This window comes from Gopherus flavomarginatus, chromosome 5 (assembly GCF_025201925.1).
Source record: "Gopherus flavomarginatus isolate rGopFla2 chromosome 5, rGopFla2.mat.asm, whole genome shotgun sequence".
NCBI classification, from domain to species: domain Eukaryota; kingdom Metazoa; phylum Chordata; order Testudines; family Testudinidae; genus Gopherus; species Gopherus flavomarginatus.
In genome coordinates, this window is record NC_066621.1 from 154,919,883 (window position 1) to 154,946,919 (window position 27,037).

General features: G+C 50.1%; 2 protein-coding genes across 7 annotated transcripts in view; one reads left to right on the plus strand and one right to left on the minus strand.

The window, feature by feature from the left end:
• ATL1 (atlastin GTPase 1) overlaps positions 1-10,872 on the minus strand; it is a 60,442-nt gene extending 49,570 nt beyond the window's left edge. For 3 of the 4 annotated variants that reach the window (XM_050954698.1, XM_050954697.1, XM_050954696.1), the window contains exons 1-2: positions 3,999-4,448; positions 3,327-3,471 (exon numbers count right to left, since the gene is read on the minus strand). In XM_050954698.1, the coding sequence (XP_050810655.1) occupies positions 3,327-3,360 (34 nt within the window). In that variant the 5' untranslated portion in view covers positions 3,361-3,471; positions 3,999-4,448. Of the gene's footprint in view, positions 1-3,326; positions 3,472-3,998; positions 4,449-10,143 lie in introns of those variants that run through there. The other variant, XM_050954699.1, reaches the window with a different exon arrangement.
• A 15,008-nt stretch (positions 10,873-25,880) lies between these two features.
• The window catches only part of MAP4K5 (mitogen-activated protein kinase kinase kinase kinase 5), an 84,429-nt gene continuing 83,272 nt past the window's right edge, over positions 25,881-27,037 (plus strand). The window contains exon 1 of one of the 3 annotated variants that reach the window (XR_007774609.1): positions 25,881-26,029. The gene's annotated coding sequence lies outside the window, so the exon portion shown is untranslated. The remainder of the gene's footprint in view (positions 26,030-27,037) is intronic. The other 2 variants (XM_050954600.1, XM_050954599.1) reach the window with 2 other exon arrangements.

The following is a 27,037-nucleotide window of genomic DNA, read 5'->3' on the forward strand; positions in this document are numbered from 1 at the left end:
TGGTCACCATAGGCTGATTCCATTTCTACAACAAAGATCCCTTTAGATTCATAATGGTCCTAGGTACTTTCCAACTTCTGAGACCCAGCCTAAGGCCTTGATTCCGCAAAATGCTTGAGCGTGAGCCTAAGTCACATTTACTTCAATGGAACTTATGAACATGTTCACAGTTCAGCACATATTTAATGGATTTTCTGGACTGAGGCTTTTCTTAAGAATCTGATATATTATTTAACTGTATTTAATTCTGTCCATTCCGTTTAATGTTCTTTTCACTCCATTGCCACCAGCAAAAAGAACATATGGAAATAATGTATCTTTTTGTGCAACCAAAACCCTCAGCCCCAGCCAGAGCCCTCACCCTGCCGGCACCCCAACCCTTTGCCCCAGCCCTGAGCCCCTCCCACCCTCCGAACCTCTCGGCCCCACCCTTGCCACACATCACTTCCGTATTGGTGCACATAACAAAATTCATTCCGCACATGGATGTAAAACATTAGAGGGAACATTGTCAGAGTGAGGGTCCTGATACCTTCCCTGAAACTAGAGTTAAACCAATGACTGAGTTCATGGACTTTGTCCATTTTTGTCCCCAAGCTGTCTGCAAACCAGATGACGAAATCCTCCACTTGTATACATTATTCAAATAGAAACCAGTTTCTTCAGCAAATAATTCCCGAGCTTGCAGTTCAATGGAATGAGAAATATTACAATCAGCTTTTTGAATGAAGGCACAATTTGTGTATCTAACCAGTACAGCACTTCTCACCCAGCTGTGCCTCACAGGAACATTGCCAAAGATCAGACGCCACTAGCACTGAGTAGCTTTCAGGTAGGTGAGAAGTTCTATTCTCCAGCAGCATTAAACAATGGCAAGAGAACGCCTCAGTGAAAATCCTCAAGACGTCACTCTCGAGGTGAACAAACAGGGCTTCGTCATGAATCCAGCTACCCAAGGAAGGAACAGGGTGTTAGGAAGAGTCTCCTTTACTCTCCTGTGCTGGGTCCTGAGTGGCCAACCCTTGCTTGAGGGGGAAAGCAGCAGCTACCAGCTATTCCTCCTCCAGGACAGGGGGGCTTGACTCGGCCCCACCAACGCACTCAGCCATCAGCTGAACCAGCATTGCGGGAGAGAGAGGGAAAGGAAGCTGCTCTCAGCAAAGGGTATTCTGCCCCCTTTGGACCCAGTCAGCAGCAGTCACTAAATGCTGACCCTCCCTGATCACAGTTCAGTCCCAGCCCCGTTCCCATGGCAGGGCAGCTAGACTGGACAGAGACAGCTGCATTCCCCAGCAGGGTGAAAACTCTACCTTGCCAAGTGCCCTGGAGCTGTAAAAATCTGCCCAGGAAGGATCTCTAAAATGCCATGAGAAAGCACAGGGAGAGAGCTCATTTAGCAGCAGGACAAGATGGAAGATGGGGATTCTTGTCCTACAGGATGTGAAGAAGGCAGGGGGAGATAAGCTGCCGTTCCCAGGCAGCAGAGGGATTGAGGGAAAGTGCTGGGTCTTATCACAACCCAGAAGGAGCTGGAAAGGGTTCCCTGAGCATGATCCTGTGACCCCCTGCCTAAAAAGAGAGAAGGGGGAGACTACCATGGAGAAGGCTGGACCAAGGGTGAGTCTCGGGAGAGTTAAATGAAGCTCACAGATTCTATCTAAACTGGCCTGATAACTGGTGTCCCATGCTGAGAACAAGCCTGTTGGTTAAGGCAGACTGGGAAGAGCAGAGCCCAGAGAACCAGCCCTTCTGCAAAACTGGCCAGAAAAGGAAGACAGAGGAGAAGCAATTCCTCAGCTTGTGCCTCTCTGTAAAGAGGGATGACAAGGCATTAAAATGGTGTGTGACATTAGTGCCCACTGAAAGGTGCAGGACTGCCAGCCTGGCCAGGGTGCTCCTATCCATCCACAGAACAGCTGGAGCATCAGGGCCGACCCTGACCCCTCACAGAGCCTTGTCTCTGGGCTACAAGGACCATGCCAAGAGATCAGGGAGCTCAGGATTCACATCTCATGATTTGCTTCTCGGCTGAGAGTGCCAGGCCATCCAAGGAGCTAGCTAGGACCAGGTGGGTGGCTCTGTGACCCAGCCTCCCAGAACTGTACTGAGATCACCGGAGTCTTTTCACAGAGGCCACTGAACACCTGTCAGTTGGGAACAGTTTCCACCACTGGCCACCAGACTGAAATAGGTGACCTAGATCCGAAAGGTGCCACTCGCCAACCTCCACGCACCACATACGGAGACTCCCCTCTGCACACAGATCTCCATACCCCACGGAAGGGAGAGTCAGCCCCCTCTACAGCACCATCCTACAACCCCCTGGGCACCCACCAGGAAGAGATGGAGGCTGGAAGGGAGTAAAAGAAACAGCCTCTGACCCCAGGGAGATTCCCCTAAAACTGTAGGCCCTGGAACCTATTCTGCAGCAGGGTGGGGCTTCCCTAGATCACAGGGATTCCTCCACCCCAGCCCCCTGGCACAGGATGAGAGGAGCTGGACCCTAGAGAGGGAAAACCCCATAGCAGCCTCCTTGCACCTAGCACTTTGCACCAGCCCCACACCTGAGGGATACATCAATCTGCAGTTTCCTTTGCAGGCAGCTGAGTTAGGGAGATCCCCATTGCAGAGGCTGGTGAAGCGTGGCAGGAAGATGAAGGGCCTGATTACGGGAGGGGCTGGGCACTAGCAGCGCCCGTTGATTTCAGCTGGAGGGGCGGGTGCCTGCTCAGCATTTCTGCAAGTCAGGCAGGAGGGTCAGAAATGCACCCCTGTGCGAAGGCCAGGGCACCAGGGACACCTGCCAACCAGAGCTGATGGGGGGATATGAGCAGGGCCAGCCCCCCGTGACCTGCCCCAGAGCTAGGGTGACAGCTCCAGGCTCCTCGCTGCCCAGGGCTCCGGCTGCCCCCTCAAACCATCTACCCCCCCTTCCCCGCCAGGCAGGAGCCTGGGAGCAGAGAAACCCCTCCCCAGCCCGCCGGTGGCAGCTCTTGGAACAGGCGGGGGGCACAGCAGAGAGGGTGGGGTCAGGCGTGTAAGGGGACCCCCCCCCCGAAAACCCCCTTCTGCCTACACCGCGCACGCAGCCCCCAGCCCGCGGCCGCCCCTCCCCGGAGCCCGGCCTGAGCGCCGGGGAACAAAGCCTCCCCCTGCCCGCCGCGCCTCCCCCGCGGCCGGCCCCGGCTCCCCGGCCAGGGCGCCTCCCGGGGGCGGATGGAGCCTCCGCCCGGCCGCGCCAGCCCGGGTGCTGTCCAAATGCTGGCGGGGCGGGGCGGGCCCGGCCGGGGATCGGGCTGAGCCGCCCCGCTGCACCCGCCGCCTACCCCAGCTGTTCCTCTCCGCGCGGCTCCTGGCCATGGCTCCGGCTGCTGCCCTCGGGAGGCTGCGGCGCCGCGTCTGAGCCAGCGGCAGGAGGCGGCGCCGGGCGGGAGCGCGGGGACTGAGCGCCGGTTCCGCGCAGCGCGCACACTCTGCACACGCCGGGCACACACACGCTGCAACATCCCCGGCATCTCACTGCACTCCCCGGGCACACACACGCTGCAACATCCCCGGCATCTCACTGCAACACTTGCCACACACCCACTGCACTCCCCGGGCACAGACACGCTGCAACATCCCCGGCATCTCACTGCACTCCCCGGGCACACACACGCTGCAACATCCCCGGCATCTCACTGCACTCCCCGGGCACACACACGCTGCAACATCCCCGGCATCTCACTGCACACCCCGGGCACACACACGCTGCAACATCCCCGGCATCTCACTGCACAGGCCGGGCACACACACGCTGCAACATCCCCGGCATCTCACTGCACACCCCGGGCACACACACGCTGCAACATCCCCGGCATCTCACTGCACTCCCCGGGCACACACGCGCTGCAACATCCCCGGCATCTCACTGCACTCCCCGGGCACAGACACGCTGCAACATCCCCGGCATCTCACTGCACTCCCCGGGCACACACACGCTGCAACATCCCCGGCACCTCACTGCACTCCCCGGGCACACACACGCTGCAACATCCCCGGCATCTCACTGCACTCCCCGGGCACACACACGCTGCAACATCCCCGGCATCTCACTGCACTCCCCGGGCACACACACGCTGCAACATCCCCGGCATCTCACTGCACTCCCCGGGCACACACACGCTGCAACATCCCCGGCATCTCACTGCACTCCCCGGGCACACACACGCTGCAACATCCCCGGCATCTCACTGCACTCCCCGGGCACACACACGCTGCAACATCCCCGGCATCTCACTGCACTCCCCGGGCACACACACGCTGCAACATCCCCGGCATCTCACTGCACACCCCGGGCACACACACGCTGCAACATCCCCGGCATCTCACTGCAACACTTGCCACACACCCACTGCATGCCCCGGGCACACACACGTTGCACCATGCACTGCACACCCACTACAACACTCGTGACACACCCTCTGCACGCCCCAGGTACACACATGTTGCAACATGCACTGCACATCCACTGCAACACCCGCGACACACCCATTGCACGCCCCGGGCATACACACATTGCAACATCCACTGCACACCCTGGGCACACACCTGCTGCAACACCCATTGCATGCCCCGGGCACACACCCTTTGCAACACCCCTTGCACCCTCACTGCACAACAGGGCTAGGCACATTCACTGCACACACACTGGAACACCCCCGACACACCCACTGCACACCCCAGGCACACATCCACTGGAACACCCCCTGCACGCCCACTGCACACCCCAGGCACACACGCACTGCAACATCCCCAGCACCCTCATTGCACATCTGGGCACATCCTCTGCACACACATTGCAACACCCCGACGCACCCATTGCAACACCCCTGCACCTTCCATGCAGACCCCGGCCACACACCCACTGCAACACCCCCTGCACCCTCGCTGCACATCTGGGCACATCCACTGCACACACACTGCAACACACCTGACACAACCACTGCAACACCACCTGCACCTTCACTGCACACCCATTGCAACACCCCCTGTGTGAACACATGCTGCAACAGCCCCTGCACCCTCACTGCACACCCAGGGCGCACACACTGCACACACACACTGCAACACCCCTGCACCCTTACTGCACACATTCTGACACTCCCTACACACACGCTGCAACACCTCCTATGCCTCACTGCACACCCTGGGCATGCACACGCGCACACACACACACACTGCACACACGGCAACACCTACTGCACACTCACTGCGACACTCCTTGCGCACGCACACACTACAACACCCCTTGCACCTCACTGCACACCCAGGGCACACGCATTGTGCACATTGCAGCACTCAGTGCACACATTGCACACCCTGGGCACAGTCACTGCACATTGCAACACCCCTGCACCCCCTCTGCACATCCTGGGCACACGCACTGCAATACCCCTTGCACCCTCACTGCAACACCCATTGCACACCCCAGGCACACCCAGTGCAAAACCCTCTACACACCCACTGACACACAGCCCCGCTTCATACCCCCTGCAAATCCGAGGCACACTCACTGCAACACCCTCTGTACCCCCAGGCACATCCCCTGCACACTCACTGCACACCCCAAGCATAGTCACTGCACTTCCACTTCACTCACCCAGGCACACATCCACTGCATCCCCAGGCACACCAACTGCAACACCGACTGCAACACAGCCTACTCACCCCGGGCACCCCCACTGCACACTCCTGCAACACCTCCTACACCCGTACTGAACACCCCAAGCTCTCCACAGCACACCTTGAGCACATACACTGCACATACGACACACACACGCACACACACTGCACACCCACTGCACATGCTGGGATGCACCCCACTAGCGTGCACACATGACACACACCCTGGAACACACACACTGCACACATCAACCCCCATTGCACCCACACCCTGCACACATCCTGCACATAGCAGGACACACCCAGCACCGCTCACACACTGCACAGCTTAGGACACACACACCAACACCTACTGCACACACACACTGCACACCCCAACATGCACACCTCCACTACATATGCCAGGAAACACCCACTGCTCACACCAACATTCACTGCATACTCCTCCAGTGCACATGGCTACTGCACAATCTAGCACACACACATTCACATCACGCCTCACAACATACTTAGCACCGCATATACCTCAACTCACCACAACACACTGTGCGCGCACACACTGTGCACACACCGCACATCCCAGACATGCTTGGCAATGCACACACCTACTCACACACCTCTTGTGCATACACCAACATACCCAAATTGCACACCCTGGGACACACATGCTGCACACACACTAGTACCCCCCCGTACATACTCACTGCACATCCCATGCGGAACACCCACTGCATCCACACACTGTACACCCCAACACACATGCATTCACTGCACACTCTGGGACGCACCCAGTGCTGTACACAACATACTGCACACAAACACCACACATGCTGAAACACATCCAGTTCCACACACAACACCACACTGCATACCCCTCCAGTGGACACACCCACTGCACCCATATACCATAACACACACTGTGCACCCCAGAACACAACTAGTGCACCCAGCACACACCTCTAGTGCACACATCACTGCACATCCCTCCAGTACACAAATCCACTGCACCTAGGGCCACACCTTTACTGTATACCCAGAGCCACACATAACACACACACACACACACACACTGCACACCCCATGACACACCCATTGTTGCATGCAAACTCCACTCACACACAGCACACACCAACACACACACATACTCTGCACACTCCCTGAGACACATCCAGCACTGTGTGTAAACACACACACACCCTGCATGCACTTAGACATACCCAGCAGAGAACACACCATGAACACTGCATACACCTGGAGACACACAACACATGCACATCACAGACACATGGAGACACACAACACACTGCACACACCCCAATACACATTGCATATATCCCAATACACACACAATACATTGGACACACCCCAGGACACACACACACTGTGCACATGCACATGCACACACTGCCCATACTCAGAGCCACACTCTCCAACACACACACATATACACACACACACAAAGTACATACCCAGTACTACACCCATACCACAACCACTCAAACCACACCACACACACCCCAACACATACAGCACACACCCAGCACTTCACACGCCCCTGCCACACATCCAGGGCCACACTCCCCTGCACACCCACACTAATACACACTGCATACATCAAGTATCAGACATCATACATCAAGTGCCACACAACGCACCAGGCACACCAAACACACACTGCACACACCCAGCACCACATACCCCAACGCATCCAGAGCCACACATGCCTACTGCACACCCCAACACGCACCCAGAGCCACACACCACAACACACACCCAAAGCCACATACCCCACACACACTCCGTACACATAGAACCACACAACACACATAGGGCACACACCAACACACACCAAGAGCCACATATACAAAACCAGACACCCCAACACACACCACACACGCGCGCGCGCGCACACACACACACACACACACACACACACACACACACACAAAGTCACAGATGCAGACCCATACACCCCTACCTGCACATATACACCCATGGTACACACACACACCAGCACACACACACTGTACATGCTCAGTGATGCACACCCCAAACTACAGAACACAGAACCACACACCGCAACACACACACTGTGCACAGTCACAGAGCCATACACCCCAAAACATACGCACAATGCCCACTCACCAGCAAACACAGAGCCATGTAACACAAAGCCAAACACCTCTACACACATGCACATCACACAGACTCTATGACACTCACCCAGAGCCACAAAACACACACACTAAGAATCACACAACACAAATCCCCACACCCCAATACATACACACGGCACACTCAGTGAACAAACACAGTCACTCAATACAGAGCCACAGATCCCAACAGACACATCCCATACTCAGTGACACACAGCATGCAAAAACACACACAGAGAGTGTACCCTCACTGGCACACCAGTACACACACACAGCTCTCAAGGGCACACTCACCGACGCATACATGGAGCCACAAGCCCCAACACATACAACACAGAGACACACTCACCACCCCACAACGCAAAGCCAGACATCCAGCACACTCATGCACACCCCACACAGAGACACACATCCCAACACACACACAACCACTCCCCCAACACACACAGCAGAGATACACACTTCAACACAAACTCACACACATACAGTACATAGAGACACACATCACATACACACAAGAGATAAGCACGCAGAACCACTCACCACAACACACACACACACACAGAGTGCACTCATCGACTTGTGCACATACACACACAGACATATACCACAACATAGAGTGCACATAACTGCACACCACAACACACAGATGGTGTGCACAGCTACACACCTCGCCACAGTGCACAGAGCCCGGCACACTAAGCACATACCCCAATATACACACTGCACTCAGAGCCCAGCTCAAAGATATACAGCCCAACACACACACAGCACAGCTCCACACCCTCTAACACATGTAGTCTCAGCACATAAAGCCAAAGACCACCAGGCGGAGACACCCCCCCTGCCCAAAAAAAACCAGATAGAAACACACACAACACAAATCCAGACCCACATGTGCCGAAAGAAGTGCCAACACACTGTCATATACATTTATATCAGACCACTTTTCAGTCCCTGCAATCAATACATTTAAATGGGGTAGCTAATTCCCCATCCTCCAGCTTCCCCAGTCCTGCCATCAGTGAGCTAGCCGAGTGGCCTCAGGGAAATACCCACTAGGGAAATGCAACCTAGATGGAGCTACTATACGGTCGGTGCAAAACTGGTTGGAAAACCATTCCCAGAGAGTAGTTATCAGTGGTTCACAGTCATACTGGAAGGGCATAACAAGTGGGGTCCCACAGAGATCGGTTCTGGGTCTGGTTCTGTTCAATATCTTCATCAATGATTTAGATAATGGCATGGAGAGTACACTTCTAAAGTTTGCAGATGATACCAAGCTGGGAGGGGGTGCAAGTCCTTTGGAAGATAGGATTAAAATTCAAAATGATCTGGACAAACTAGAGAAATGGTCTGAAGTAAACAGGATGAAATTTAATAAGGACAAATGCAAAGTGCTCCACTTAGGAAGGAACAATCAGTTGCACACATACAAAATGGGAAATGACTGCCTTGAAAGGAGTACTGCAGAAAGGGATCCAGGGGTCATAGTGGTCCACAAGCTAAATATGAGTCAACAGTGTAACGCTGCTGCAAAAAAAGAGAAATCATTCTGGGATGTATTAGCAGGAGTGTTGTAAGCAAGACACAAGTAGAAATCCTTCTGCTCTACTCTGCTCTGATTAGGCCTCAGCTGGAGTATTGTGTCCAGTTCTGGGTGCCACATTTCAAGAAAGATGTGGACTAATTGAACAGAGTCCAGGGAAAAGCAACAAAAATGATTGAAGGTCTAGAAAACGTGACCTATGAGGGAAGATTAAAAAAATTGGGTTTGTTTAGTCTGGAAAAGAGAAGACTAAGAGGGGACATGATAACTTTTCAAGTATGTAAAAGATTGCTACAAGGAGGAGGAAGAAAAAATGGTTTTTCTTAACCTCTGAGGATAGGACAGGAAGCAATGGGCTTAAATTGCAGCAAGGGAGGTTTAGGTGGGACATTAGGAAAAACTTCCGAACTGTCAGGGTGGTTAAGCACTGGAATAAATTGCCTAGAGAGGTTGCGGAATCTCCATCATTGGAGATTTTTAAGAGCAGGTTGGACAAACACCTGTCAGGGATGGTCTAGATAATTAGTCCTGCCATGAGTGCAGGGGACTGGACTAGAGGACCTCTCGAGGTCCCTGCCAGTCCTATGATTCTATGATCCCCAACATACACAGAGAGAAGATACATCAACACAACAACCACAAAGCTCCAGTTGATCAGGGCCCCAGCTACCTCAGAAACCACTGCCCCCTTGAGAACTACATGGTGAGGGACCACTTTTGCCAGCTCACAGGTGCCTATGGGAAAGGGTGCTTCTGGGCACGGAGCTCACTCACCCCTGGAATTTGATCCCACCAGAAAGACATCTGTCTGAACCTCAGGGAGACATGTAAGATGCATCTCTCCTGCCAGGTTTTCCGGTAACAGCAGGCGCATGATTCCCCTAATAGTTAGGACTCAATTCACCACCCTGTTACACCAGTTTTATGCTGGGCCGACTCAGATGAAGATAGTGCAGTCACCCTGATGTAAAATGTATGTAACCAAGTGGTGAATTGGGCCCTTAAACTTCCGGGCACTATCTGCTTTCCAAGGATTATTCCAGGAAATCCAGCGGCTGTGATGAAAGGTCATGGTTCACGTTGGGTTCTAAAGTGCTCTTACATATGTTGTGCTTCTGAGTGTATGCGTAGAGACTTGTACATATATTTGTCACAATGGCATTACATTCTGGAGCGTACACAGAGGAATATTCTCTGTCATGCACAAAACACTGATGGAAATGTAAACTGAGGCACAAAATACTAGAACCCAACGCACAGCCAATTGACAAGTTCATCTGCATTGCACGGGTGACATACGTGGGCACTAAGGATGGCAGGGCTACAGCACTAGTGACTTGTTTCATGAGTCTACATTTGCCATCTGCCCAGAAAAAAGGGGTAATGTCCTTTCTTGGTTTTGTTCTGTGCCTGCAATGCCGTCTTGCCAAATACAAGCTCCCTACCCACCCTACCTTTTTTAAAACAAAATAAACCTGAAGCTACAGCCTCCTTCGGCTTCTGCTCCTTGGAAGTAGCAGTGCCCATCACACTGGGGATGAGCTCCCTGCGAACATCCCCCAAGCCACTTCATTGTTCTTCAGAATCCTCCTTATAACTGTCCTTTGCCCTGATGCCTACAAAAAAAAACTCAACAGTGGTTAGGCTGCTGGCTTGCTGAGACCCGTGCCGATCATGCTGACCAATGTGGTCACACTGCTTCCTTGTATAGCCCCACGTGTCTGTTCCAATCTCTTGTCTTATACTTGGATTGTCAGCTCTTTGGGGCAGGGACTTTTTGGTCTGTATTTATACAGCATCTAGCACAATGGTGAGTGTAACTGATGGGACTCAAACCCTCAGTGAATTAGGGATATGCCTACCCTGCATGCAATGTCAGCTCCGGTGGACTGGGTGAAAGAGATCACTAAGATCCAACGGCCAAGAAGGTGATTCTACAACGCTTTGTGGACAGTGAAGGGCTTGACGAGGCACAAAAGACATCAAGGCCATCCACTGCAACCAAAGAAGTTACCAGTCATGACAATTTTTCGTACCATTGGTGTCTGGCTTCTAAGGTCGAGAGAGTGGGATTGCTCCCATGCAATGGTTCTACTACTTAAAAAGCTTTCACACACAGGTCCTGTGCAAATCATCAAACATCATCATCATAACAGCTTTCTTAATCTCACCTATAATGGGGGGAAAGTCAAGATCTGTCAGAGCAGGTTGTTGTGGAATGTCATTGAGGACATTATTATTCACAGTTCTCGCCATCTTTCATTGATGCCTTCTTTATCTTTAGTCAGTGTTGTGTTGTCTGACCCCATTGCTGTCAGACAACACAACACTGATTAAAGATAAAGAAGGCATCAATGAAAGATGGCGAGAACACTTTAGCAACCTTCTCAATAGACCATCAACCGTGAATAATAATGTCCTCAATGTAATTCCACAACAACCTGCTCTGACATATCTTGACTTTCCCCCCACTATAGGTGAGATTAAGAAAGCTGTTAGCCAGATGAGTTCAGGAAAAGCTCCTGAAAAAGATGGGATAGCAGCAGAGATATACAAAGCAGCAGGTCCAGCAGCATTAGCAGCGTTCCACAGTGTGATCATCAGCATCTGGGAGGATGAAAACATACCACAGGACCTCCGCGATGCTACTATTGTCTCTCTTTTCAAGAACAAAGGCAGCAAAGCAGAATGTGGAAACTATAGAGGCATATCCCTCCTCTCCGTTGGTGGGAAGATCATCGTCCACATCATCTTGAACTGCCTAATAGCCAGTATTTCCGAGGCAAATCTACCTGAAAGTCAATGTGGTTTCCGACCTGGCCGGAGCACAGTCGACATGGTGTTTGCTGTCAGACAAGTAAAAGACAAGTGCATTGAACAGAATATGCACCTGTATGCTGTCTTCATAGATCTGACAAAGGCGTTTGATACCATCAACAGGGAAGCCCTTTGGACCATTCTAACATAACTTGGCTGCTCAAGAAAATTTGTCCAGATTATACGCCTTTTTCATGACAGCATGATAGGCGAAGTATTGTCTGATGGAGCCACATCAGCCCTCTTCAACATCATCAATGGCGTGAAACAAGGATGTGTTCTCGCTCCTATCCTATTTAACCTATTCTTTGCATGCATCCTTAACCATGCAATGAAAGATCTGGACCGAGGTATATACTTGAAATACTGGCACAATGGTTCCCTTTTTGCCCTCCGTCGCCTGAATGCAAAGACTAAGTGCAGAAACTCCTTCTTGAGGCACTCTTTGCCGACGACTGTGCCCTCATGGCTCACACTGAAAATGATCTTCAGCACATTGTCAACAAGTTTGCTGAGGCCTCGTAACTCTTCAGACTAACTATCAGCCTTGGAAAGACAGAAGATCTTCATCAACCTGCACCTGGATCAAAATCTTCTGTCCCGAGTATCTCCATTGATGGCACTCATCTTAAAGTAGTGAAGAACTTTAAATACCTGGGTAGTGTCATATCCAGTGATGGATCACTGGATAATGAGATCAACGCACCAATATCCAAAGCAAGCCAGGCACTTGGCTGTCTCCGTGTCAAAGTTTTAAACCACCACAACATCCGGATGTCAACAAAACTGCTTGTGTACAGAGCTGTTGTTCTCTCATCTCTTTTGTACAGGTGCGAAACATGGACACTATATAGGTGTCACATCAAGCAGCCTGAAGCATTCCACATGCGCTGCCTCCGCAACATCATGAAGATCCGCTGGCAAGACAAAGTGCCCAATCTCAAGATCCTCAAGAGAGCCCAGATGACAAGCATTGAAATGATGATCATGAAGTCACAGCTACGTTGGACTGGTCATGTCAGCTGCATGGATGCCAACAGAATTCCCAGCCAGCTTCTGTATGGTGAGCTCTCCCAGGGCATCCGGCGTATAGGTCGTCCACGGAAACGTTACAAGGACACCATCAAAGCCAATCTGCAGTACAGCAGTATCAAACCTAGGGACCTTGAGGACGCCACCAGTGACAGAACACAGTGGCATGCAACAGTCAGAAATACCTGCATTGCCTTTGAGGAAGATCACTGCCAGCGTCTACAAGAGACACACGAACGACGTCACAGAGCATCAGCAGCGCACAATCCACTGACCGTGAACTTCCCATGCACCATCTGCAGCAAAATGTGCATCTCTATGATTGGCTTGTACAGTCATCAGAGGGCACACCATGAGACCAACAATAGATGACCTGCACAGATTTGTCATCATCCGATCAATGGACCACCAAGAAGCACAATGGTGGCCTGCTCCATGACTAGGGCTCCTGGATGCTATGTCAGCGCAAGCCATCAATAATAATGCCACTCTGGAGCACAAAGGGGCAAATTGACAATGTATCTGGACACCAAGGAAACGAGAAGATGAGAATGGGTGGAACCTGGAGGCAGGAGATGGGAATTCAGCTGCAGGCTGGTATCTTGCAAAATGTTTTGTGCCAGAGAGAGTGACTGTGTTCTGTGATACAACCTGTGACACTGAAGGGAAATTTACAACAGTTGTGCCATCTGTCACGCTGTATGTGGGTTGAGCTAGTGCGTCCAGCTTCGGTTTGAGGAAGAGAAAAAATCAAAAGTAAATTGGTGTTCTGCTCAGGCAGCCTGTGTGTGCCAAACCAGTGTTTTGTTGTGCTCCCATTCACATGCTGGTACTTCATTAGTAATATCTTACCCAGTGTTCTCCCTTCGGTGTTTATGGCATTCCAGTGAAATGTACATTCTTTCAGCTCTCCGAAGCATTGGCTCACATGTCAGGCAGCCAAATCCTTCTGCACCCTAGGACACCACACGTGGCTATCTCAAAGGAGCAGGACAGGGTGATAGTGTATAACATGCTTTGAGACTCTTCCAAAGTTTCCCTTTAGATTTTTACTGTTAGTGCCTGAAGTTGCGTCTACCTCTTGCTCCTCTGAAGTGGCTGAGAAACAGATGGCATTCAGGGATGCGTTTTGCCCTGGAGACTGTTGGAGGACTGCAGACACTGAAACAGAAAATGAAAGGAAATAACATTTGAAAATTGGAAAGAAAAAGGAGGAAGGGAAAGGAGATCCATTAACTGGAAAGTCTGATTAGATCAAATTGTGTGCAGGCCTTGCTTTCCCTCATTCCCCTTGTGAACTGCCCACTAGAGCAGGCCCATGCTGCTGCCTTTCAGAAGCTTTTCTAATTATTTTTCTTCCCATTCTGACCCTGGTTCAGGGAGAGAGGCAGGGAGTGAGGCAATGGGATGGGGGTGAAGATCCAGCCAATCACACGCTAGAGGGGTTATTGAGAAACAGCAACACGGAGCTGAGGAACAAATGCAGTGCTGAGAGACGCCACCAAATGTGGGAGCCAAAAGAATATGATGGGGCACAAGAGACAGCAAGATCCATGGGGCTGAGAGACAACCGAGATTTACATTAAATAAATAATGTGTCGTTTACTGACTTTGCTGGGGCAGTTTCATAATTTTGCCTTGATTTGACTGACTCACTTGCTAATCAGTGATCCACAAAAACACCCTTTTGTTTATTCTCACTTGCATTATGGCAGCAGCTAGCACCCCCAGTCATGGACCAGGACCCCACTGTGCAAGGCACCGGACAGGCACAGAACAAAAAGACTGTACTCAACCAGGTGGCTTTACATCTTCATGCAGCTTTGCACGCATTAACCAAGTGCACTCTGCAGTACTTCCACAAGATGTCTGAAAGACCCAAGTGTGGAAAATTTTCTGTTTGGTCTGAAAATACACTAATTCCCAGCAACAGCACTGTACTCAGTATGTTCTGTTGCTGATGAAAATGTTGCTAGCATTAAAGTTTTCTTGACATTCACATTGAGAGAAAACTATGCAAGCCTCAGTTCTTACAGTGGTCATATAATAATCCCTGTTTTGACGACAAAGAATGATTGAATTAATTCCTTCCTTCCTCTCCATAGATATTATCACTTCTGCTTTGTCAACTTTTACTCTTTCATCACTTCTGTTTTGCTGCTTGAGACATTACAAAAGTGACCTTTTTGTATCTGGAGATAGATCTTGATGACTCTAGTTCAAAGAGCTTTTTGTGACAGCTTTCCCTGCCTAGTTCTGCTCTTATGTGATTGATATGGTAGTATAGGTGATGGATCCCTTGTCGGGACTGGCTTCATTTCTGCATTCTTACTCCTAGTGTTAAAGGGTCAGATTTACGGGAAACACTGAAAAATACTCCAGGCAGACACCACTTTTATATGTTTTTTGCATTTCTTGATCCCTGAGGCCTTCATAAGATTTCTCAGCCCCTGTTTTTTCTTACTAAAAATGTTTGCATGAAAAGTAGATCTTTGTTGCTTAGGTACTTATCTACTCGTGCTGATTGTTCTTCATATGAAGTCGCACTCTGGTTGTGACATCATAACCCTCTCCACAGCAACTCTGTATGACATCACAGACAGGATTAGGATTTAAAGTAACTTCACAGTATGGGCCACCAAACCCTGCTGTATTAAAGCCACTGGAGAGCGGCTGTCTCACAGGCTGATTTTCCCCCACTACAGCAGAGATCACAGGTGCTTCTCCTGGCCTAATCCTTCCTACCAGAACAGAGACCCGAGGTTGAAAAGGGAAAGTCTGTTGTACCTCGAGCTGAGACCTGAAAGGTAGTCCATTCTTTTGGCCTGATCCTTATGGTTTTAATTCCTTTTCTCTGTCCCATGACACTGCTCCCATCTGGTTCCGAGACACACACACACACACACACACACACACACACACACACACGTTAAAACATATCCCCTTCCTACAGTTTGATTATATTGTAAGTCAGTAACAACGGTCAACTATGCACCAAAGCCTTTTGTTCCCCAGGCTTGTTTGTTTCTAGGATTTTTCCTGCAGATCGCTCTCTGCTCATGGGAGAGCCTCCAACCCTCCTTTGTATCCTGGCAGAAACTAGCTGAATGCACTGGCTGGCATGACTCTGCAATAATTCCACAGCATGTTCCAGCAGGGCTCAAGCACCTGATAACAGGAAGCAAAGACCGATCCCTGTGCAGGATACTAGAGTCTGCCAGTATATTTCGGACTCCTAATGCTAGTTTTAACCAAACAAGCAAATTTCCCTGAGCAGTTTCCCTGAGCTCAGTTATTCTCCCTGAAATTGCCTGTTGTACTCCTCGTCACCTAATGCCCTGCCTTTCGCAGAGCTCCGATCTGTGGGAGATATTGTAATCTAGATGGTTTACTTGCATTTGAATGCAAATGCTGCACTCAGTGTCCTGAGACAGGTTTGCATAAATGATATGACACAAACATAAATTATGTTCACTGGTGTCTCAATTTTCCTTTAGAAAAAGGCAAAGCCTTACACCAGACATTTCACTGGAAAGTTCACTTGCCCGAGAATGGGACACAAAGTGCCTGATTGTGATCTCACTCAGGTTGTTTTACCCTGGTATAACTCCCCTGCCTTTAACCCTACAGAATATCTCTTGGGTTGCCAATCCTCCAGGACTGTCCTGGACTCTCCAGGAAGATTGCCATGTGATGAAACCTCCAGGAATGTGTCCAACCAACACTGGCAATCCTAAATACCTCTCTTCCTCTGCATCTGAGTAAACTGTTGAATCAGGCGTACCTAGGTCTGTACAGCCTGTTGCCCACAGCTGCTGTATGTGATATGTCCGATACGGACATGCAGACCATCTGCTTGCCTCAGTAACCAATGCCCGCTGCTGACCTTCCCCACTGGCTTCTGACAATGCCTCCAACTCCATTGCCCCTTGCTAGCTAGCTGGGTAGTTTAGCTCTTTCACCACACCAAAAACTCTACCTATCACTGGAGTAAACAAAAGTCACAAACTATCACCCAGGCTTTTCTCTGAGTCACAGCCCGCCCTGGGGGTCTGTCAATCTTCACCCCTCTCCAGGGCATAGATCCGGGGGTCATCAGTCAAAAAAGAGCTCACACCTTTCCTCTTCTCCAAGATCCAACTTTGGGGCCCTAGACAATGAAGCAGGTGCTAGGCCTGGCTGCCAGTTCTCCTTGCTTTTCCTCCTCGGAGGCTGCTTCCTCTCCTCTGCCACGGTCCCATAACTCTGCTCTCTCTGGCTTTCTAGTGAAAGCAAAACCCCTTCTTTGAGGTCCCTTTCCCAGGCATAAGGATGCTTTTTAGGTATCTTCTCAGCACCTTCTGTGTTGGGCAGTATGTGGCCCCCAACATTGCTGCAGCTGCCACAGCTCTAAGGGTTTCAGTGGCCAAGGATCATCAGGATGTAGACATGATCTGGCCTCACCACCTTTTCCCTGGGTATGCCCCCTGGGCAGCATAAGAACCTCTATGGTGGCTCTACACTCGAGGATTCACCTAGACAATGGGGTTCCTCAGCTGTCTAGTTAAGCCAGCTTTAATGCTGTCAGTGGCACAAAGCAGGCTTAACAGGTAGAGAATCTGGCCCACTGTGTGTCGAATGGGATTGAAAGGCTGGGTGCTTAGTGCAGAGAGCCTGACTATATCCTCTTCATCGGTCTCACTTTTCCCTTGCAGCATTCAGGTCCACAACTCATATCAACTGCCAGGAGCCCTGCGGGAATCAGCATGAAAACCGGTGGGGGAGGGGAAGGAAAAACCCACCTAAAAACAAACCAAAAAAATCTTTGGAAAAAGCCACACTGTGGAGAGTGGGGAAGATGCTGTGGCCCTTCTTGACAGCTAACTCTGCTCTCATCGATATTGAAATTGGATGCAGAGTCCACAACACAGACAATATTGTAGGAATCAATAAATGGGAAAGCTGCAAGCTTTGCTGTCAATTCATGAATCCTTAAGCTCTGCATTTGCCAGGCTTCCAATATATTTATTATCCAAATACACTACGGGAATAAAACGAGCTTTCCTAATGCTTTGAACAAGTTCAGTGGGAGAGTTGGTCAAAACATGCCAAACCAAAGAGTTCCTAGCATTCTGATTAAGGCTAGAAGTAGACCACTTTCTTTGCTTCTGATTGTAAAATAAAAGTGCATTCAAACCCTACACTGGCTTTTTAAAACACCCTTCGACTGTATTGCTCAGATAGAAATTTGCATAAATGTTCTTGTAACTACAGCTACTAAATAAATCTGAGTATCTGTTATAAAAATAACATCCAGTGTTCTTTCACAGGAGACTGCCATGCAAAGAGCTCATGTTATCCAATCCTAAATTATACCCTATGTAAAACTACGTAATACCCCATTGAATGCTGGGAGGCATCCAGATGAAAGGTGCAACATAAAATATAATTCCCTTCTTGCCAAAGAAGCGGTATCATTCAATGTTTGGAACATAGTAAGGGGAATCAGGGAATTCATGGGTCCTAATATTCCTAGCTCTTATATTCCACACTCAAATACTTTGGGCAAGTCACTTAAGTTTTTTATATCAGTTTCCCTGTAAAATGGGGATAATTATACAAACCTACCTGACTCAGATTGTTATTGATTTATTGCACTAGTACCTATGGACTCATTGTTGTGCTAGGCATTGTACAGCCAGGAAGCACAAAGGCTGTCCCTGCACAAGCTAGCTCACGAGTTTGGATTCTAGCAATGTGGAATGTTGGAATGAACATACAGATGTGGTGGGGAGAAGAATGATGTGGGGAGGACAAGGTAACAGTCAAGACAGTTTTCATAGATTCTAAGGCCAGAAAGGACCATTGTGATCATCTAGTCTGACCTCCTGTATAACACAGGCCAGAGAACTGTCCCAAAACAATTCTTAGACCAGATCTTTTAGAAAAACACCTAATCTTGATTTTAAAATTGTCAGTGATGGAGACTCTACCAGGACCCTTGGTAAATTGTTCCAATGGTTAATTACTCACTGCTAAAAATGTACACCTTATTGCCAGTCTAAATGTGTCTAGCTTTGATTTCCAGCCATTGGATCATGTTATACCTTTCCAGGGGTGAAAGTAACTTACAGAACTTACTGGTACTGCTGAAGTCCTGAGGGGGCATGGCCTCATCCAGAAGAGGCGTGGCCTCTCAAGATTTAAAAGCCCCGGGGAACCAGCTGTGGCTGGGAGACTCAGAGCCTTTAAATCAACCAGGAGCTCCCAGTCGCAGAGGTGGCTGGGAGCGCCCCGGGGCTCAGGGGCAAATTAAAGGGCCAAGGGCTCTGGCCGCCAGGGGGAACCCCGAGCTTTGCGGGGCTGCGGCAGAGATTTAAAGGGCCCAGAGTTCCTGCCGCTGAGGGAAGCCCGGAGCCCTTTAAATCCCGGACTCAGCCCTGCCGCCGGAGCTGCGGCCGGGATTCAAAGGGCTCTGGGCTGCCCGCAGCCACGGGAAGCTCTGAGCCCTTTAAATCCTGGACCCAGCCCTGCCACCGGAGCCACGGCCGGGATTTAAATAGCTCTGGGCTGCCTGCAGCTGTGGGTTGCTCTGAGCCCTTTAAATCTCAGCCGCGGGCAGCCCAGAGCCCTTTCAATCCCCGCCGTGGAAGTCGATGTGGTCCAGCACGGCTTACTGGCTCTTGCCGGTACACCATACTGGACTGTACTGGCTTACTTTCACCTCTGTACCTTTCTCTGCTAGATTGAAGAACCCATTATTAAATATCTGTTCCCCATGTAGACACTTATAGGCTGTGATCAAGCCACTCCTTAATCTTCTCTTTGTTAAGTCTATCAGTATAAGGGATGTTTTCTAAGCCTTTAATCATTCTCACGCCTCCTCTCTGAACCCTCTCCAATTTATCTTGAATTGCGGGAACCTGAATTTGCCTAAGTTTGTAGTCACAGTAGTGCCAGTAGTCACAGGTAGCCACCGGGCTACCCAAGAGGTTAATCCAAAGTCAACAGGACTCTTTCTGATGATCTCAGTGGGTTTGAAATCAGGCCTCACTGCAGTGACTTGTATTCATCACGGGGTTAAAAGAGGTGGTGATAGGACTTCGTGAATTTTGACAGGGAGTTTTTGAGAGGATTAATTTGAAAGTGTAAATGTAAAGCTCTATATGAGGCTACACATTAATGTAGTCTATTACTGGAAATTGAAATGTTCTGTTTCTCACGCCATAATTTAACTATCTTCTGTGAGCACTAAATTCAGAAAACTGAGACTGGTGTTTGTGACTCTCACCAAGGAGTCTAAGCAGAAGGGTGGTAAAAGGGGTACCATAACTAGGAGTGTAGGCAGCTGTTTTACTGGGACATATTTAATTGTTTAAAATTATTTCAGGAAATATAGTTCTTGAAAGGGTAAATTGTTTTTTTCTTTCTCTTATTTGGTGGATGTGCAGGAAGAGGCATGTATTTGTGTTGGAAAGAATACGCAGGATGCTGAAGGGTTTATAGAGCAAAGAGGAAATTAAAAGTGAATCCCTTCTAGTTAGTCCACATGATCTGTGTTGCATTGGAAGCAAAACACTTTTCATTTAAAGTGATCCACTAAATAGAAAACAATTAGGGCTGGGTGAGACCATAATGCCTTAGACTGCAGCTAGGACACCTATGAGTTTAACCCAAAATAGTCGGTCCCATGATCCTCACTCTCCTTAGGATGGCTGGTGCAAGCAGTGATACTATTCCAAGGGCTTAAGGGTGGGGTTTTCAAAAGCACCCAAGGAGATAGGAACATAAATCCTGTTTTCAGTCTGAAAATCAGGCCCTAAGTGTTTTGTTTAGCTAGTATAATATGATGGATATGTATGAGGGGTATGACTGTACCTAAAGCACATGCTTCTTAATTCAATCAATGCACTAGGCACATGCAGGGTTGATACATCAGGATTCATTTTATCTTATTCCACCTAATTTTTTTTAAAAGATATTTATTCCACCAAATGGAAGGAAAATTACATGCTGTTTTTGTCTGGATGCTTTTACTGTGTTGTGCACATTATTGCCAACTCTAATCTCTCTCTCGCCCACGCCCTGGGTTTTTTATATTGTGCTCTTGAAAGACTCTAAGCTATAAAGCCACACACAGGTTTTGATCAGAAGCTCAGTTGCCATGTTGAAACTGATTTTTCTTCAACTAGTGATATACAGATCTAGAAGACACACCTTCAGCCATTAACTTTACCCTGAAAACAGCTTGAAAACAGCTTTTCACTGGCTCAAGGGTTGATAAATCCTGACAAAATGTGTACCCATTTCTAATGTGACCATCATTGTATCTGGATGTCCCACAACATTTAGAGATACCTCATCATCCCCTCTGATGGGGAGAACTCCCCTTTGCTCTCTTAAAATGTTCAGACCCCAATGTTCTGCTTCCAAGGGAGCTTTGCCAGAGTAATTTATGACATGGTTAATTGGGAAACACCTGTGTAAATATGTCCAGGGTCATGCTCTGAGCATGGAAATATTTAAACTTAACCTGATCTCTAGTGCTAGCAAGTTCGACCGCTGAAGGACCTCTGCAATGAATGCATTGGCCTGTACATCTATAAGTTGAAACCTAAGCTCTGAAAGCCAAAGCATTCCCCATGAGCACAGATGATGTACTAGGTTGCTAAGAGATAGGTCATCTCCGAGACAGCTGTGCCAGTGCCTATTTAGGGCCTTACAGATAAAGACCAGGACCTTGAACTGGGTCCAGAACTGAGCTGGCAGCCAATGTAGAATGTGAAGTACTGGAGTGATATGGTCTTGTTGGTTTGTAGCAGTTAAGAAGTAGGCTACTGCATGCTGTACCAGCTATAGCTTCCAGGTGGCCCTCAGGGTCAATCCAAGGTATAGCGAGTTAAAGTAATCTAGCCTGGAGGTAACAAGACCATGGATCACCAGGGTTAGACCTGTATTTGGAAAGATGGACACAGATGACTATCTAGAAGAAGAGGAAACAAGGTATTTCTAGCCACAAGTTGCTATCTGGGCACCTGCGTGTTGAGTTCAATATAGTATTTTGTAAAGATATGCTGTAGCTCAAAAGGAATTATTTTGGGGAAGTTCTCTGGGTTGGGATATACAAGAGGTCACACTAGGTGATCGCAGTGGCCCTTCCAGCCTTAAAGGCTATGAATAGTACCTTGAGATTGTGCACTTCTTTGACCCACAGAAAGCAGAAACTCTCAATAATGGGTGAGATCACATGGCAGTCACAACCAATTCCACCTCCATCTATCCTAAATTGGGCTCAAGCCAGGTACTTTTTATTCAGATCTCCTGCTAATCCACAGAATCTGTCAGCAGGCAGACATATTGTCCACCTTTATTGAGAAGGAGATATATAGTTGGGTGTCAACAATGTATTGATAGCACTGCCATCCCTAACATCCCAGAGTTTCTCCTACCAATCTCACAAAAATGTTACATAAAGGAAGTGACAGGAAGGAATTCTGTGTGGGGGTGGTTTCTTGGGATGTCCAAGAGTTTGCTCATCTCAATGTCCTGGGATCTATGGAAGAGGAATGAGCAACGCTGGCTTAAAGTAATTTCATAACCTTCTACCAGGTCCTTTAGGTGAGTCAGAAGCATCTTGTGATTAATTTGTGCCAGCGTTGCCAACAAATCTGACGATATTAGCATGGACATTTGATCTTCAATCACTGCTGTTAGTTCCATAGCCATGCAAGAAGCAAAGTCTGTCAACAGACTGCAGGAGATCTAAAATGTTGGCTCTGGTTCTGCAGTTGGTATGCTACCTTCTTCACCATTGTCTTTTCCAAGAACCAGAGATGGGACACAAGGTGTAATTAACAAGATCATTAACACTGAGAGGTGTGTTCTTGAGCACGGACTGTTGCATTTAAAGACTGCCTTCTCTGAGGCCTTGTCTTCACAAGGAAAAACTGTGTATTTTTAACATGTGCTAATGAGCATGTTTTAAAATTCTAGTGTAGACAAGGCAATTAGTAGTTTTAACATGAGTTCGCTGGTTGAGGTAAATCACGTTCCCCACAATGGCTAATGTAATTAGTACTGTAGCTCAGGTGATGGTTGCTTGTGTGACAAAACTGAAGACATGATGGGGAGTTGCACATGATAGAATTTGGTTTTGTTTTAAAAAAAAAACACACTAAGAAATGCCATGCAAAAAAACTACATTAAAGGAACACTACAAAGGTTGTAAAGTCAAGTACTCAAAAAGTTAGGAAATGCCAGATACAGAGTTGCCTGTGCAAGTGTAATTTATCTCCCTCTGTGTATACATTATGATAGTCTTTAATTACAAGATCATATGCTATTTTTTTCCACAGTGCCCCTGCCTCATTCAGTGTGCAGGATGGCTGCACAGGGAGGCAGAATCAAGGTTGGACAGCCAGCCATAAACCTGGCATTTCCTAACTTTCAGGTGAATGATTTTACAATTTTACAATTTTACAAATTTACAAAGTCATGTTATTTTAACACAGGGGTAGGGTTTTCTTTGTCTGGATATTGTATTGGTTTGTTGGTTATAGATGCAGGGAATTGAGCTTGGATTGGAGTGATGACACTGACCATGAGACCCCGGGGATTCCTTTTATACAGTGGGAAGCCCCAAGCAGTCATTTAGGACAGCCTTGGCTGCTTTGAACTACATCTGGGTGGGAAATGGCAAGAGGGCATCTGGATCTGGGCTTCAGTTTCTGAAATTGTATTTTTTTTTCAATTAGTTGTCATTCAAATTAGTAATATGCAGAGATGGGCCCAAACTGAAACACTAGACCCCTGAACCCTCTGGACCTTAAATAAAGCTTGGATCTAGATCTGAACTTTGCAGCTTGGGTCCATTTCTAATTATGAGTACAGCCAAATGCATAGGCCAGTGAATTACAATCACAATTTGTATTAGGACTGTCGGCTATAGCCAAGAGAATGGGTTCAGTTATGAGCACTTGTACAAAACAGATAACTGAGTATTCCCCCAGTGTAAGGGAAATTGCCAGGTGGAATAAAGCCAGCCCTACACCACCGTCTTCCAGTCCCCAGCATAGGAGGCAAGTTTGAGGGTAAGGGACGAGACTGGTAGATGCCCCCTTGAAGCTGCTCTTAACTATGCTGGAGTCTGAATTGACCTACAGCTATCCCGGGAGTGGAAGCCACAACCATCTTCCTTGCACCCCACCCTCCATCCCCCACACCTCTGCTGAATCCAGGGGAGACTTACTTCATCTGTTTACAATAACCACCAAAAATTGCTGACACACATAGGTTTATGTATGAGCTGGCCTCACAGAAAAGAGCTACAAAAATGATTCAGGGGCTGGCAAAAAATGCTTTACAGTGAGACGTGAGGAGCTCAATCAGTTTACCAAAAAGACTGAGGTGTTCAGATTATAGTGAATCAATAACTTCAGGGAAAGAAAATACAAGGGCCTTAAAGGGCTCTTTAATCTAGCACAAAAAGGCAAAACAAGAACCAATTGCTGGAATTTAAACCCAAATTCAGCTTTAAAAAGGCACCATTGTTTAACCAGGAGGGTGATTAACCACTGCCAAGAGAAGTGGTGGATTCTCCATCCCTTGATGTCTCAAGGCAAGGCTGGAGGCTTTTCTGGAAGATAAGTGAGACAAGATGGGTGAAGGTGATATATTTCATTGGACAACTACTAATGGTGAAAGAGACACACTTTTGAGCTACAGGTCTGGGAAAAGTACCCAGTGTATCGAAGCTAAATACAAGGTGGAACAGATTGGTTAGCATAAAGGATTAACATGTTGTAAGAGACCATTCACAGTGAAGTGGGCAGTTAACACAAAGGTGAGTTAGTGGGTTATAGTTGTAATAAGTAGGGTGACGAGATGTCCCGATTTTACAGGGAGAGCCGATTTGGGGGGCTTTTTCTTATCTAGGCTCCTATTGCCCCCCCACTTCCATCTCGATTTTTTAGACTTGCTATCTGGTCACCCTAGTAATAAGCCATACATCCAGTGCCTTTATTAAGACCATGATTTTTAGCATCTAGCAATGCTGTGAATTTAAATTCCTTTGAAGAAGTTGGGCAGGTTTCCTTTGAGGAACTCAGACATGGCGATCCATTTGTGAAAAGTCGACACCCACAACTGTTTTGGGCTTTTATCATGTTCCTGCCTCAGTTCTTTGAGACCCTCCCGGCTGTCTGGTTTCTCCCACACAGCTGTGCCTGGGGCATTTAGTGGGGGGGGGGGTGAGGTACACCACATGTGACAGACACGCGTGGGAGCCGTGGATCCTGAAAGGCGCCTTGCGGGCGTTTTGCTCAGCCCAGCCCTGGCTGAAGCTGTGGCATCTGTCGTTGGGGCTGAGTCGCTGGGCCCGGGTGCCCGGGGCTAAGCTGGGCTGATTTCCGTGGCTGGAAGGTCCCTGGGCTCAGCTTTACCGCCCCGGCTGGGGGATCACAATGGGCCGGCAGGGCTGAGGTGAGGGAGGCGGGGACAATTGTTCGCGGCTCTGACAGCGCAGGCGGCGCGGCCGGGTTGGAGCCCGGCAGGGCCCGGAGGCAGCGCCCCGTCTCCCCGCGGCGCGGCGCTGTGGCGCTGCCGCCCGGCCCCTCGGCGCGTCCCGGCCCTGCGCGGCGCCGCCAGCAGCGGACACGGAGCGCGGCGGCGGCGGGCAGCTCCGGGACCGCGGGGGGTCGGGCGGCGCAGCGGGCTTGAGCCGAGCTCGAACAGGCCCGGGCCGGCGGCTCGCGTGACTGGGCGGCCCGGGCTGGGCCCGCCGCTCGCCGACTGGCAGAGCGGGACAAAGGGCCGCGCCGGAGCCCGGGCAGAGGTGAGCGGCGCGGGGGCTCGCTCCGGCCTGCCCGGGGGCCGTGGGGTGGCGGCCCGGCCGCTGTCAGTGACCGGCCGGCCGGGCGAGGGAGGCCCCGACCCCGGATCCGGCCGCCGCGGGACTCCCCGGGCTGCTGGGCCTGCCCGCCGGAGCCGCCCCGCCGCTGGGAGCTCCGGGGCGAGGGTCCCGGGGGGAGGGGCAGCGACCGGCCCCGTGCGGTGGGGAGGGTCTCGGGGTGGGGGTGGGGGCAGCGACCGGCCCCGTGCGGTGGGGAGGGTCTCGGGGTGGGGGTGGGGGCAGCGACCGGCCCCGTGCGGTGGGGAGGGTCTCGGGGGGGGCAGCGACCGGCCCCGTGCGGTGGGGAGGGTTCCGGGGTGGGGGGGCGCAGCGACCGGCCCCGTGCGGTGGGGAGCAGCGACCAGCCCCGTGGGGAGGGTCCGGGGAGGGGTGTAGCGACCGGACTGGGGGGGAAGGGTTCGGGGGGGCGCAGTCACCGGTCCAGAGGAAAGGTTGCGGGGAGTAGCGATTGGACCGGGGGAAGGTCCTGGGGGGGGGGGGGCGCAGCGACCGGCCCCCTGCGGTGGGGAGGGTGCCGGCGGGGGGCAGCGACCGGACTAGGGGGGAAGGGCTCGGGGGGGCACAGCGACCGGACGAGGGGGGGCACAGTCACCAGTCCGGAGGAAGGGTTTGTGGCGGGGGGGGGAGGGCAGCGTCCCTCCCTGTGTGGTGGGGAGGGTCTGGGCTGGCAGCGATGTGGGATAGTGATTTGTCCCATGTGGTGGGGCGCTAGTGATAGGTGGTAGTGACCAGAGCTGTGAGGTTGGGAGGGGGTTCTTGGGGTAAAGCGGAGGGCAGAACCCACCTTCATGTGATGGAGGGGGCTCTGGGATAACGATGGGGGGCATTGCCTGGGTCCATGCAGTGTGGAGGGATCTCTGAAGGTTAATGATAGGGGACAGGTGAGGTCAGGGATCCTGGCATCAGCAATGTGCCTCGGGTGGGATGGTC